At 39.0% G+C, this 14,276-nt stretch overlaps 1 protein-coding gene across 10 annotated transcripts in view; it reads left to right on the top strand.

Annotated features, from left to right (window-relative positions):
- LOC134352043 (serine/threonine-protein phosphatase 4 regulatory subunit 1-like) overlaps positions 1–9,845 on the top strand; it is a 76,428-nt gene extending 66,583 nt beyond the window's left edge. For 7 of the 10 annotated variants that reach the window (XM_063059130.1, XM_063059193.1, XM_063059123.1 and 4 more), the window contains 4 exons: positions 2,985–3,105; positions 4,974–5,108; positions 5,939–6,080; positions 6,958–9,845. In XM_063059130.1, the coding sequence (XP_062915200.1) occupies positions 2,985–3,105; positions 4,974–5,108; positions 5,939–6,080; positions 6,958–7,121 (562 nt within the window). In that variant the 3' untranslated portion in view covers positions 7,122–9,845. The remainder of the gene's footprint in view (positions 1–2,984; positions 3,106–4,973; positions 5,109–5,938; positions 6,081–6,957) is intronic. The other 3 variants (XM_063059186.1, XM_063059168.1, XM_063059177.1) reach the window with 1 other exon arrangement.
- Positions 9,846–14,276: the final 4,431 nt, after the last annotated feature.

Raw genomic sequence — 14,276 nt, 5'->3', positions numbered from 1 at the left:
CACGTGGGCTCCTAAGTCCCCCTGAACCTCAGACTGAATTTTCTCTCCATTTAGATAATAGTCTGCACTATTGTTCCTTTTAGCAAAATGTATTATCATACGTTTCCCAACTCTGTATTCCATCTGCCACTTGTTTGCCCATTCTTCCAATTTGTCTGTCCTGCTGCAATCACATTGTTTCCTCAGCGCTACCTACCCCTCCACTTATCTTCATATCATCCAGAAACTTTGCCATAAAGTGATCAATTCCACTATCTAAATCATTGAAAAACAATGTGAAAAGTACTGACCCCTGAGGATCACCACAAGTCACTGGCAGGCAACCGGGAAAAGGCCCCCTTTATTCCCACTCACTGCCATTCCTCTATCCATGCCAGTATTTTTCCTGTAACTCCATAGGATTTTATCTTGTTCAGCAGCCTCATGTACAATACCTTATCAAATGCATTTTGAAAATCCAAATAAATGACATCCACTGCTTCTCCTTCGTCCACCCTGCTGGTTACTTCCTCAAAGAATTCTTAACGGATTTGTATGGCAAGATTTCCCTTTACAGGAACCATGCTGACTTTGACTTATTTTATCATTAGTCTCCAAGTACTTCGAAACCTCATCCTTAATGTTAGACTCCAACACTTTTCCAACCACTGAGGTTAGGCTAACTGGCCTATAATTTCCGTTCTTGTGACTTCCTCCCTAAAGTGTGGAGTGACACTTGCAATTTTTCAGTCCTCTGGGACAATACCAGAATCAAGTGATTCTTGAAAGATCATGAGCAATGCATCCATTATCTCTTCAGCAACCTCTTTCAGGACTTTGAGATGCAGTCCAGCTGGTCCAAGTGACTTATCCAATTTAAGACCTTTCAGTTTGCGTAGCACCTTTTCCTTTGTAATAGCAGATGGCATTCACACCTGCTCCCTAACACTCACGGACCACTGGTGCACTGCTAGTGTCTTCCACAGTGAAGACAGATGCAAAGTACCCATTAAGTTCATCTGCCATTTCTTTGTCCTCCATTACTACGTCACCAGCATCATTTTCTTCCAGTGATCCAATATCAACTCTCACCTCCCTTTTACTCTCTATACAACCAAAAAAACTTTTAGTATCTTGTTTTATATTGTTAGTTTGCCCTCATATTTCACCTTTTCCCTCGTAACTTTTTTAGTTGCATTTTGCTGGATTTTAAAAACTTCCCAATCATCCAACTTGCCACTCACTTTTGCTACCTTATATGCCCTTTCCTTTACTTTTATGCAGTCCTTAACTTCCCTTGTCAGCCACAGTTGCCTATCCCTGCCATTTGACAATTTCTACTTCTGTGGGGAATTTCTATCCTGTGCCTTATGAACTATTCCCAGAAACTTCAGCCATTTCTGCTCTGCCGTCATCCCCTCCAGTATCCTTCTCCAATCCACCTGGGCAAGTGTGACGAAGGCTCGTCACTGACTACGGACGGCACATGGCGCACTCGGTAAAACACTCATCCCCAGCGGTAATAGTGACTGGGTCTGAACCGGAGCTGCTGCATGGAGCTGTCTCATATCGAGGCAGCAGCAACCTGCACAGGTGTGCTGATGGTGGAGGATACCATCTTTAATTGGATAATTGAGTTAATTAGCTTTTGGTTGGTCTAAGGGGCGGGGCTTAGCAGTTATAAGCCTCAGGTTACCAAGGCTTTGGGGTTAGTTTTCTTTTGTGTTTAGTCTGAAGGTAGCTATATATATAAAGAAAAATAACAGGATGGCTTGAGTCGCAAAACTAGATTGAGGTGCTTTTATCTACCTCAAAACAAGACAAAAACAATATATATATTGTTCTTGTCTTGTTTTGAGGTAGATAAAAGCACCTCAATCTAGTTTTGCGACTCAAGCCATCCTGTTATTTTTCTTAAACAAGTGACCCACAGTTTTTTTGTGACAGCAAGCTCCTTTCTCAAGCCTCTATAAACCTCCTTATTCCATAACAGTAGTTTTATTTTTAAAAGCAATCCTGTTTGAATGTTACGGATTTTGAAGGGAATATAGTAGATTCACTAAAAGTGGATCTTTAGTTGGTGAATTAAAGTTGGTGTCAAAGATTGTTGGGGCAAACCTTCTGAGTTTGCAATGCAATCACAGCTGACAACATAAAATAATGATGCAGGTGTAGAGCTTGGAGAATTATAACAGGCTTCAAGGACAGTGGAATGAACTGAGAATATTTATTTTGTATATTTTGAGTGTCTGTTAGTGTGTGCAAGCTTCCCTGTGGATGGAGAAGAACCTGAGTACACATTGTTGCCTGTAACATACCTCATGATTCATTCCTTCATTATTAATTTGCTCTTGGCATACTGAGCATATACAGCATTTTAAGTTTTCTTTCTGAAGGTGTTATTTTTAAACTGCTCCCTTGGGATATAGAGTGGATAGTACTTGGTTTCTAAAGTTAGAACAATTGAAGCAGAGTCTTTAATTCAGAGTTGGGTTAGTGCCTGAGCAGCCTGAAAGTCTTGAAACCCTTTGTCAGCTTCTCTTTTTAATGGCAAAATGTATAACACTGGAATTAATTATTTTAAAAATTAATTCTATAAAATAAAAATTCAAGCTACTGAAAATCTTATCTATGTGTTTACCCTCGTGACAGGAGCATCTGTTACAGGTAAGACACTCCTTATGGCAGAGTTCCAGTTAAATTTTGCATAACCTTCTGGCCATTGTGAGAATCATTGCAGAGTTAAAATGGTTCACCATTGAAGGAATGCAGCCCAAGACAATTGTCTGATGTTTTCTTCAGCTCTTTTGCTATCAGCTGTTGCTATATCTTTTATTGTTTTTCTCCTTATGCTGTCACCTTATTCATACTTACTGCTAATGTTTTTTTCGTTCCTCTTTTATCCTCCCTTGCTCCCAAAACTTGATTTGCATGGTATTTGCATTTGAGTGCTTAGTTTCCTCACTACAAGCATAGTATTTGACTATTTCTCAACTTTATTTTAGGCAACTTATTTTGCTCCTAGAACTGTACAACCCCAAAGATGTATATGACTATCTACGGCCCTTATCTCTCAGCCTCTGTGCAGATAAGGTATCTTCAGTCAGATGGATTGCCTACCGACTGGTAAGTTTAGCAACTTGAGGTCTCCCTGGCAATGCAGAATGCAAGTATATGAGGGGTGATTGATAAGTTCGTGGCCTAAGGTAGAAGGAGTCAATTTTAGAAAACCTAGCACATTTATTTTTCAACATAGTCCCCTCCTACATGAACACACATAGTCCAGCGGTCATGGAGCATACGGATCCCTTCTTTGTAGAAGTGGTCCACAACTGGTGATTGATAAGTTTGTGGCCTAGGGTAGAAGGAGATGAGTAATTAACTTCAAACTTTCTGCATTATCACTCAAAGAGCTGAACTGCATGTGCATGTAAAGAGAACGTCTTGGACCTCCAGGTGGTCCACAGCAGGGATGATTGATAAGTTTGTGGCCTAAGGTAGAAGGAGATGAATTATACAGCTCTCGTTACATGCACGTGCAGTTCAACTCTGAGTGAAAATGCAGAAAGTTTGAAGTTAATAACTCATCTTCTACCGTAGGCCACATACTTATCAATCACCCCTGTTGTGGACCAGTTCTGGAGGTCCAAGACGCCGACTTCTACAAAGAAGGGATCCGTATGCTCCACAACTACTGGACTAAGTGTGTAAATGTAGGAAAAATAAATGTGCTAGGTTTTCTAAAATTGACTCCTACCTTAGGCCACAAACTTATCAATCACCCCTCGTATTTCTATCTTCAAAGAACTCTGATATCTACTCCCTGAGGAATATTTCACATTGAACAGAGTTTATATTCAAGCATTAAACAAAGACTGATTTTGATCCAGCATGCAAGTTCCCACAGTTAAATTGGGACATTTATTTTTCTGACTCTGACAAGATGTGGATGCCTTAAATCTGCAATGAAAACATCACTGCAAATGCTGCATTGTGTTTTTCAGTGTAAAGAGTTGTTGTTTCAGATCAAAGGCAGGTGGGTGCAGAAATTGTAAACTAAAGACAGAAAATGCTAAAAACCCTAAGCAGGTATAGGAGAGAATTATTTTGGGCCGATAATTCAGAATGATTTAGCTTCTTTATCAGGATTCTATGAAAGATACTGTTTCTTCATCCACAGAGGCCATCTGGCCTGAAAATTTAAATATTTTGTTTTTCTTTTCTTTGGATATTATCATTTTGAATGTTGTGGAAGACCTTGCACCCATGGATCTACACTTTAAGAAAGTGATATGACTTCTGATTATATCTTACCTTGTCATAATGCTGATATACTCCAGAGTGCATCACTCTCTACAAATAACTTTCAAGGTTAATCACCTTTATAACAAAGGTTTCAGTTATTTACCTGCGATTAATTATTGTGGTTCAACTGAGTTTTTAAAAAATAATCAGGGTACCAAAAAAAAGTGGTTCAGTTTTGAATGATAGAAAGACAAGATCTTAATGTTTAGCATTGTAGCCAGTCCAGTAATGCTGAGTCTCTTGGTGCTATATTGAAATGTGAAATTGTGCTCAGTTCTTCAACTAATGATTTAATCCTTGACAGAGGCTTGCAAACTGATATCAACTTGAGCCAAAAAAAAGAGTAGGAGATACAGTAGTAATAACTAATTTTCATTTTATTTGATGAATATGTATTCTAAAGAATGGTCTGTTTTTGTTTCCACACAAAGGCACAGTTACAAATTTTAACATCATAGCTGATCATTCCTCACATGCATTAAATTACACTTAATGCTCTTTGACATATTTCTGTCGATGTGGAAGGAAAATAACTAAATTCTGTAGTAAATGTATGAAGTATCTTGGGTTTGATGCTGCTGATTTCTAGCCAGTCATTCTTGTAAATTTGCAGCCTTGAAAAGCTTTGGAGTTGAGATTTTTTTTGCATGAAAGCTGACACAAGTTATTGATTAAGTCTCTCTTTACAGGTGAGTGAGATGATTAGAAAATTTTATGCATCTTCAACTCCTGCATTGGCAGTGGACTTGATCAATGAGCTTGTTGATAAGTTTTGCCATAGTGTGAAGTGGTCAGGTCGTCAAGCCTTTGTTTTTGTCTGCCAGGTAAAAAATTCTCATTTATTATTAACTGAACCTCTCGACATTGTATTTCTCTCATCTATGAGAGAAGTTTGCATGCAATGAAGTGCACTTTTGAGCATAATTATTAGATATAATTAAGATTTTGTGCATTTGATATGTGTACATCTTAAACGTTATTGCCCATTTTTAGATCTAAACTATTTGCTATCCAATTAACGTGGGAAGTTAGTTATAGATGTGTGCTGAATCATATAAAAGTATTTTTAAAATCCTGTAGTTACTATAGAAATGTCATGCTAGAGATATGCATTCAAAATGATAGTGGAAAGGATTAAAGGAAATTGGGTTAATTTTCTTTTGCTCAGTATGATGCATGCCTGGAACAGGCTGCTGAGGACAATGGTGTTAGCAGATATGATGACGGTGTTTCACAGTAGCGGTGATGCAAGAATATATGGAGAATGGAGGGATATGGGTCATGTAACAGCAGGAGAAAATTAGAATTCAGTATAGGGTTCAGCAGCAGTGGGCTGAAGGATTTTTCTGGCATTGGACTATTCTTAAGTGATACTCCCATGCGGTTAATGAAAACTTATGATCCCTAAACTGAGGCAATTTGGGAATGGGCAGCAAATAGCATCAGCATCAATGACATTGACATCCCATAAACAGGAAACAAGTTCCTAACTGTTCGCTGATTCCAGTGTGGTTAATTAACTAATTTGCTGTGCAGTACAAAAGATAAATGTTGTAATAAAATAACTTAATGCCATTTCTTTTGGAATTGAGCTACTTTTACATTAAATATTTGGGAATGACTTCTTTCTGTATAATTATATTTCAACTTGCAGGCTGTGATTGAAGATGATTATATCCCTATAGAGCAGTTTGCTGAGCATTTGATGCCACATTTGCTACAGCTGGCATCTGATCCTGTGCCAAACATCAGAGTGTTGCTAGCAAAAACTTTGAGGCAAACCTTGATGGAAAAAGGTGAGGTCAATTTCTACATTAACAATATCAGTGGTTGTATTTATTTTGCATTATCTTTAACTGTATTTGTTTATAATTAATATTTTAAAATATTGTGGTCTATCGTAATATTTTCCTTATTTAATGGCAAGAAGGTTGAAAATGGAAAATACTCAAAGTAGCCATCTGAAATTGGTCACTGTTAGACCTCTTCAGTTTTCCACAAATGTTGAATCTCTTGCCAATTGCTCCCAGAAGTTAAATCAGCCTCAGCAGATACTGAATTTGGATGCAGCCATTGTAAATTTTGCAAAATAGGGAGTATGTGAACATGATCGTGTATTGATACAGACTTCATCAGTGAGGGTTTGGTAATGTAGATGTCCATGTTAGCACTTGATGTTTTTAAATTTTAGTTGGTAATGCTCTTCAAAATTGGATTTATTAGCTCTGTCTTGTATGATATGAATTTTGTTACTTTGCAACAATACAGTGCAAAGACTTAAGAAAAATTACAAAATAAGTAATAACAAGGTAGTCTTAATAGATTCATGGATCATTCTGAAATCGGATGGAGGGCAAGAGGTGTTCAGGCTCCTATATCAGCTCCCTTATAGTAGTAACAGGAAGTGGGCAAGTTCTGAATAGTGAAGATCCTTAGTAAAAGGCACTGCTTCTCAAAGAACTGCTTGATTGTGCTCATAATGGAGCTAGCAGGGTCTACAATCCTCTGCAGCCTTTTGCAATCCTGTGCATTGCTGTGATGTGTTTTTTTTTTTATGTTTATGATCCCTCTAGAGTCCTTGGTAGGGAAATGATGACTTAAGGTTAGAGAAATAACTAACTGTTGTTTTACCAAACTACTAATGTTATCTATTATTGATGTTTGATTTTACAGAATACTTCCTGAATTCTAGCAGCTCTCAGCAGGAAGCCATAGAGCAAAGTGTTACAGCATTGCAGGCAGATCAAGACCGTGATGTCCGATATTTTGCCAGCGTACATCCCAGTAGCACAAAGCTTGGTGATGATGCCATGAGCACGGCCTCTTCCACATATTAAAACCAACTGATATTTTTCATCGGACTGTGCAGACTGGGAGTCACTAATGAGTGATTAAAATAAATGTATCAGCTGGAATGTGCTGAATGAGTGCTCCAGAATACAGTGAGATAACTTCTATAGACTGAACAAATGGGGTTTTACAAACACGCTGACCTGTAATGGCCCTTGATTACACTGAGATTCAGTTAGACCCTTACTAGTCGTGAATGCATGACTTCTGTTTTATGCGTTTTGACCACTGAAAAGTTCTCAGAGGATCTTACCACCGAAGCCTTAAACTCCTGTATTAAACTAGAAAACTGGAACACCTGCAGCCTTCTTAATGGAGGAGGGGATTATCCATGTTGAATCTTATCATTCCTTCCCAAAAATACTATAAGAATGTTACCAACAATTCTTCTCTAAGCAACAATTTCCTGCATTTGCAAAGAAAATGAACCAGTAAATTTAATGCATATTTATCTTAATGCTGTACTGATTCAAAAAAAAAAGTCCTTTTCAACTGTACTGGTTTGGTAAAGAGGTTGTTTTTTTTCTTAATGGATCAGTAATACCTCATTTAGTTTGAACATGGACTGTGGACTTGTTTTAGCTCCTTAAAATTATCCCATTCGTATCACAGTAAATTTCAGTCTAGCAGGTATGGAAAATATGGCTGCCACTGTTCTGCTTGGACTCTCTTTACCAACTTGTTTATTGTTCCTGTGGGTTTTGTTCTACCTACTTCGACTGTTGCACAGGACTTGACAGAAGAATTACAGAAAGAACTAAGATGAGAATTTTTGCATTACCTGCAAAGTGTTTTTTACAAATTCCTTCTACCAGCACAGAGGCACTAAGTTGCTATGCGAGCAGTTGTGGTAATTGTTTTAATATGCACCCTGCCAAATTGACCTCAATTTCATACCTCTGGCTGAGGTGCATCTGATTGACTTCAGATGTGAAATTTTTTTCTTTGGTTTGGTGTGAGCATCAGGAATCAGATTTATTTAAATTTACATACCAATCTGACTTGCTGCAAATCAAACATGGCATCTTTTTATTTCTCTTCATTCAATATATGAACAGGATTATTCACCAGCTTGGTGGAGAGGAAGGAAAGAGGTGAGTTGGCCTGAGTAAGCACCATTGGATGACTTTTACCCATGTGAGGTGGTTTTGATCTCTTAACTCTCTACCATTTATAAAATGCTATTCTTAGTTCACACTCCACCATCTTGTTTCAAGCTGGATGGTCTTTGTGCCTTAGTGGCAGCCTGCTGAGGTCTGTCTCAATTAACTTGATTCTTTGGCCTCTGGTCAGTTTTAAAGCTTGTAATTAATATCCTGAAATGACTTCCGGTAACAAAAATGCATTGAACCTGTCTTCCATCCTCGCACGTTTCTCTAAGCCAGGGGTTCCCAACCTGAAGACCATGGGCCCTTCAATTAATGGTAGAAGTCCATGGCATAAAAATGGTTGGGACTCCCTGCTCTAAGCTTTCAGGCCTGTTCTAACTTTAACATCAATTGAAAGGTTAAATTGGCTGCAAACTGTAGATGGAATAATTAATTCCCATAATCTAGGAAGTCAGACCATTCACTAAACAAGTTTCTGAAGAGAGATTGGCTAAATATGAAGTGAATATTGTCATCTTGAATAGCTCTTTGAATTTGTACAGTGGCCACCTCATGTGGTGGATTTTCTAGTGTCTACCAGAAAAAAAGTTGGTGTTTATTTGTTTATTCCACCCCCACCCCACCCTAAACATTGCTGTTGTGGCCTGAAAGTGTAATGTGGTAAGTAATTTGATATTGTTGTGCTCCAGATCATCCTACAGTTGTAAGTCTTCAGTGCCCCACCTCCCACTAGTGTTGTATTTCTGTTAGTGGAGGTTGAATATACAAAGACAAGATTGTGGATTATCAATGAGTCTCCCTTATTGTTTGAAAGAAGCTCAACCTCCACATATAAATTTCCCGCTATTTTCATCAGTCTGCCTAATCTCATGCTGATGTGGGGTGAGCTAGAAGTTAGTAGCTTAATGGGTCTTGCCTCACTTTAGTTTGAGACCTCCTATAGCTACCTTGGATAAAAGGATCTCATTCCAGTCAAATAGGCTTCTATGTTCGGCAGGATAGAGAATGTTAACTGATTTTCTGCATAGTTAACAAAGTTATTTAGGCTAATTGGCCTTATGCACCCACCCTTCCTTTGACTACCACTACTTTTAAATCACCAAGGAACAATGAGAGTTGAGCAGTACCATATGTGGATCTTGAACCTTTTTCAGAAATGAGGTGCTGCCTATGGCAAGTAATCTAATATCACATGCTGCAAAGTGTGGAAAGAGGTTAGATTTCTCTGCAAGTATAAATGTGTGCAGTTGGAACTCCCAAGGGCTCAGGCTCAGCACTAACACTACAAAGTAGTTAAATGATTTTAAAGTACAGCACATTTCTGTGTTATGCGGAATTGTCTTTTTCATGCTGGTCATGTCCTGCGGAGTATGTTTGAATTGGATTAGCACACAAGCTTTAAGTCTGAAAATTCAGGTATTTTAACTTTTTATCATGATCAGCTGAATGCTGCACCTTTTATATGTACATATCTGTGAGCACTCTGAGTGCCTGTTGTTGATCATGTCATAAAAAGAAGTTGTGATACAAGTTGTTCTGTACTTGTCCAAATAAAAATATGCAACCTTATTTCTTCCTGTTCCAAAGGTTACTGCTATTGGATTTTTATTTCATGTAGTTCTGATTTATCCAGAGCAACTAAAATCCTTATCTATAACTTGTAAAATTTTAATGCTGCAATTCAGATGTGATCAAAGGTTATGGTGAGAAGGTGGGGGAGTGGGACTAAATGGGAGAATGGATCAGCTCATGATAAAATGGCGGAGCAGACTCAATGGGCCAAATGGCTGACTTCTGCTCCTTTGTCTTATGGTCTTATGATCACCTGAACATGTGAACTCAGTTTACAATGTGGTTTTTATACAATCTAGTTTCAATGTAAGTTTTTCCCCTCACCCACCACAACTTAAACTTGTAACATAAGTGTGATCAGGAAAAAAAATTCCAAGTTAAAGGTAAGTGGTGTGGAAGAACAAAATAATCATGGACTGTGTGTGTTCTCATCCTTAAATAGGAGTTAGAATCAGGTTTATTATCACTGATACTTGTCATGAAATTTCTTGTTTTGTAGCACCAGTACAGTACAAGATATTAAAAAAAATTATGGTTACAATGAAAAATAGTGCAAAAGTTGCAAACGGTGGTGCTACTTACTAGTTTTTAATGGTCAGTAGGATTGTCAAAAGGTTCATAGAACATAGAACAGTACAGCACAGTACAGGCCCTTCAGCCCACAATGTTGTGCCGACCCTCAAACCCTGCCTCCCACATAAGCCCTCACCTTAAATTCCTCCATATACCTGTCTAGTAGTCTCTTAAACTTCACTAGTGTATCTGCCTCCACCACTGACTCAGACACTGTATTCCACGCACCAACCACTCTCTGAGTAGAAAACCTTCCTCTAATATCCCCCTTGAACTTCCCACCCCTTACCTTAAAGCCATGTCCTCTTGTATTCCCTGGGGAAGAGGTGCTGGCTATCCACTCTATCTATTCCTCTTATTATCTTGTACACCTCTGTCATGTCTCCTCTCCTCCTCCTCCTCCTCTCCAAAGAGTAAAGCCGTAGCTCCCTTAATCTCTGATCATAATGCATACTTTCTAAACCAGGCAGCATCCTGGTAAATCTCCTCTGTACCCTTTCCAATGCTTCCACACCCTTCCTATAGTGAGGTGACCAGAACTGGACACAGTACTCCAAGTGTGGCCTAACCAGAGTTTTATAGAGCTGCATCATTACATCGCGACTCTTAAACTCTATCCCTCGACTAGCTAACACCCCATAAGCTTTCTTAACTACCCTATCCACCTGTGAGGCAACTTTCAGGGATCTGTGGACATGTACCCTGAGATCCCGCTGCTCCTCCACACTACCAAGTATCCTGCCATTTACTTTGTACTCTGCCTTGGAGTTTGTCCTTCCAAAGTGTACCACCTCACTCTTCTCCGGGTTGAACTCCATCTGCCACTTCTCAGCCCACTCCTGCATCCTATCAATGTCTCTCTGCAATCTTTGACAATCCTCTACACTATCTACAACACCACCAACCTTTGTGTCGTCTGCAAACTTACCAACCCACGCTTCTACCCCCACATCCAGGTCGTTAATAAAAATCACGAAAAGTAGAGGTCCCAGAACAGATCCTTGTGGGACACCACTAGTCACAATCCTCCAATCTAAATGTACTCCCTCCACCACCACCCTCTGCCTTCTGCAGGCAAGCCAATTCTGAATCCACCTGGCCAAACTTCCCTGGATCCCATGCCTTCTAACTTTCTGAATAAGCCTACCGTGTGGAACCTTGTCAAATGCCTTACTAAAATCCATATAGATCACATCCACTGCACTACCCTCATCTATATGCCTGGTCACCTCCTCAAGGAACTCTATCAGGCTTGTTAGACACAATCTGCCCTTCACAAAGCCATGCTGACTGTCCCTGATCAGACCGCGATTCTCTAAATGCCTATAGATCCCATCTCTAAGAATCTTTTCCAACAGCTTTCCCACCACAGACGTAAGCTATTCATGGAATGGCTTTTATTAGCTGAGCCATGGAACTTAAGAGCAAAGAGATTATGATAGAACTATACAATGCCCCTTAGGCCACAGCTTGAATAACTAGCAGGAAAAGATGTGATTACATTTGACTGGGTGGAGGAGATTAACAAAGATGTTCACCCACTGGGCTGAAAATTTTGAGCATGGAGAAATGTTAGTTAAGCTAAGGCTTTCTTTAGAACAGAGGTGGCTGAGGGGAAACAATTGAAATGCATGACATGATGGGTCTAGATGAAGTAAGTGAAAAGATCCATTTACCTTTGAGGGCCAAAGTACTGGCTTCTAAGTAACTGAAGTGTAGAAGTTTGTGGAGGAATTTCAAGGGGTTACTTGTCTTTTCCAATGGAAGACTTTGAATAGAGTATTTTAAAGGACTGTAACAGAAAGGTCACAAGCAAATGTTGAATGTTAACTCTGTTGCCAATCCAATTAGATGGATAAATGGGCCTTGCTACAAGTTGGAATATATGGGAAACAGAGCCCTGGACAGGATAGAGTTTGCCTGGAGAAACATCATTCTGCTGCGTGAGGAGACATTGTGCACAATTCTCCTGTGTGGTGACAAGAAGTCCTGTATAAATGTGGTAGGACACTTTACTCTGGTAGTCATCCACTTGCAATAAACGCCAATCCATATTGTGCCTTCCTCAGTGCCTGCTGCATTATCTTTCAGTGATGTGTTCAAAGGATATGTATCCTTGTACACCAGTGTTTAAATTTTTTAACAAAAATAAACTGCACTTGTTTATCGCTGCTGAGAATCCTGCATAATCTGATATTCTTTATCTGAGGCAAGTCAGCTTGTCTGCATCCCCTCCCAGAGGCATCCTCATCACTGCTCTCATTCCCACTTAGTATTTCTGCGTTGATGGCATGCAGTATTTGGTCTGTTCCCCCAATTGTTGACATAGTTTGTGAATATTAGAGGGCCAAGTACCAATCCCTGTGGTACCAAACTTTCTCAGTCTATCCACTTGTGAAGGGCTAGTTTCTTCCTATTGTTTCAATATTAATCAATTCTCAAATCATGCTTTTACCCCTAATTCCATGTTCACCAGCCTGTGTAAAACCATATCAAAAGTCTTCTGAAAATCTAAATACTCATCTCGCCAACTTGCAGATACACTCACAAAGAACTCAACTGATTTTTAGAACATGTAAATCCATATATCAGCTTATGCTGCCTTTGATCTGCAAGATCCATTCCAGAATCTGGAAATTTTTGCAAGATTATAAGGACCCTGCAGAATTTCTGTAGCCACTTTTTTTCAAACTGGAATATAAATCATCAGGTCTTTAGCATGTATCAATTTTCAATTTTATTAACTTCTCCAATAGCTTTTTAATAACTTGTTTCTGCATTTACACTTGGCCCTTAATTCTCCAGTACTTCTGGACAGTTTTTTTTGTCATCTGTGAAGATGCGTGCAATGTTTATCAAGTTTATCCTCATTCTTCATTATAAATTCTCCCACTCCTTTGCACGGGATCTATGTTTACATTTAATAGACTTTCCCCTATTACACATGTATATTTTAAGCCTCATGACTTTAATCCCATTCTGTTTATTTATTTTTCTATTTGTCACTTCCTTAGTCGTCATTTTGCATTACAATTTCAGAATTCAGCAATGTTGAAAATATATAAATGAACCTGACCACATCTCGAAAAAGAATTTCCCACTACTCATTTGTATTCCATTCTCTCTTATAATGTTGATGGACTTTCTATTTGATTTTTGGTTAGATTCAGTACACGTTGCACAGTTTGCGTTCTTTGTATGTAAACATCCAAATGACAATTTCACCCACAGTATGTTGTCTGGCTGGTTGGAAGTGATTGTTTTCTGAATTGTTCTGCTCATGCTTTCCAACTCATTTAGAACTACTGCTTATCTCTGCCATTTTCTTTGCCTACTAGTAGATGTGTTCAGGATATCTTAATACCTTGGAAATTAGGATTTTATTCAGCACCAGTTCTATGGGGCAAATGTTATTAGATGGGGTGGGAGGTGATGCATACATTTAGCTTCTTGGACTGGGCTTTTATGTGCCTCCTATGTATGAACTGCAATGTGTCTTTTCTCTTTTGAGCTGTTGTGGATCGGGGTTTCCCACAAAGTAGTAGAGGTATTACTCCTTTCAAGAAGACTCTGAGAATATGTTTGATTTCATAATTGGAGTTCAGTGTTTTGAGCCTTTTTACATGTCCATGACTCATGGTCCACCCAGCATTGGTGATGGTACATCTAAGACCTTGAATTTGGCTTGGGAGAAATGCTGGTTCACTTGTGACAGTGGATTCAGGGTATTTTGTGAAGGTTGTACCATTAGCATTAACAATGCTTCGAGGTACCTGCTGTGGTCAATGGGTGGTACTGGCTCACTGCATGTAGTGTAGTTGCTTTGCAGCTCCAGTGAGTTGACGTTCCCATTATGTCCATGTGGAGTTTGCACGATCTCCCCGAAGG

Source organism: Mobula hypostoma, chromosome 1, assembly GCF_963921235.1.
Source record: "Mobula hypostoma chromosome 1, sMobHyp1.1, whole genome shotgun sequence".
In the NCBI taxonomy this organism is placed as follows: Eukaryota; Metazoa; Chordata; class Chondrichthyes; order Myliobatiformes; family Myliobatidae; genus Mobula; species Mobula hypostoma.
This window is presented reverse-complemented; position numbering and strand designations above follow the sequence as displayed.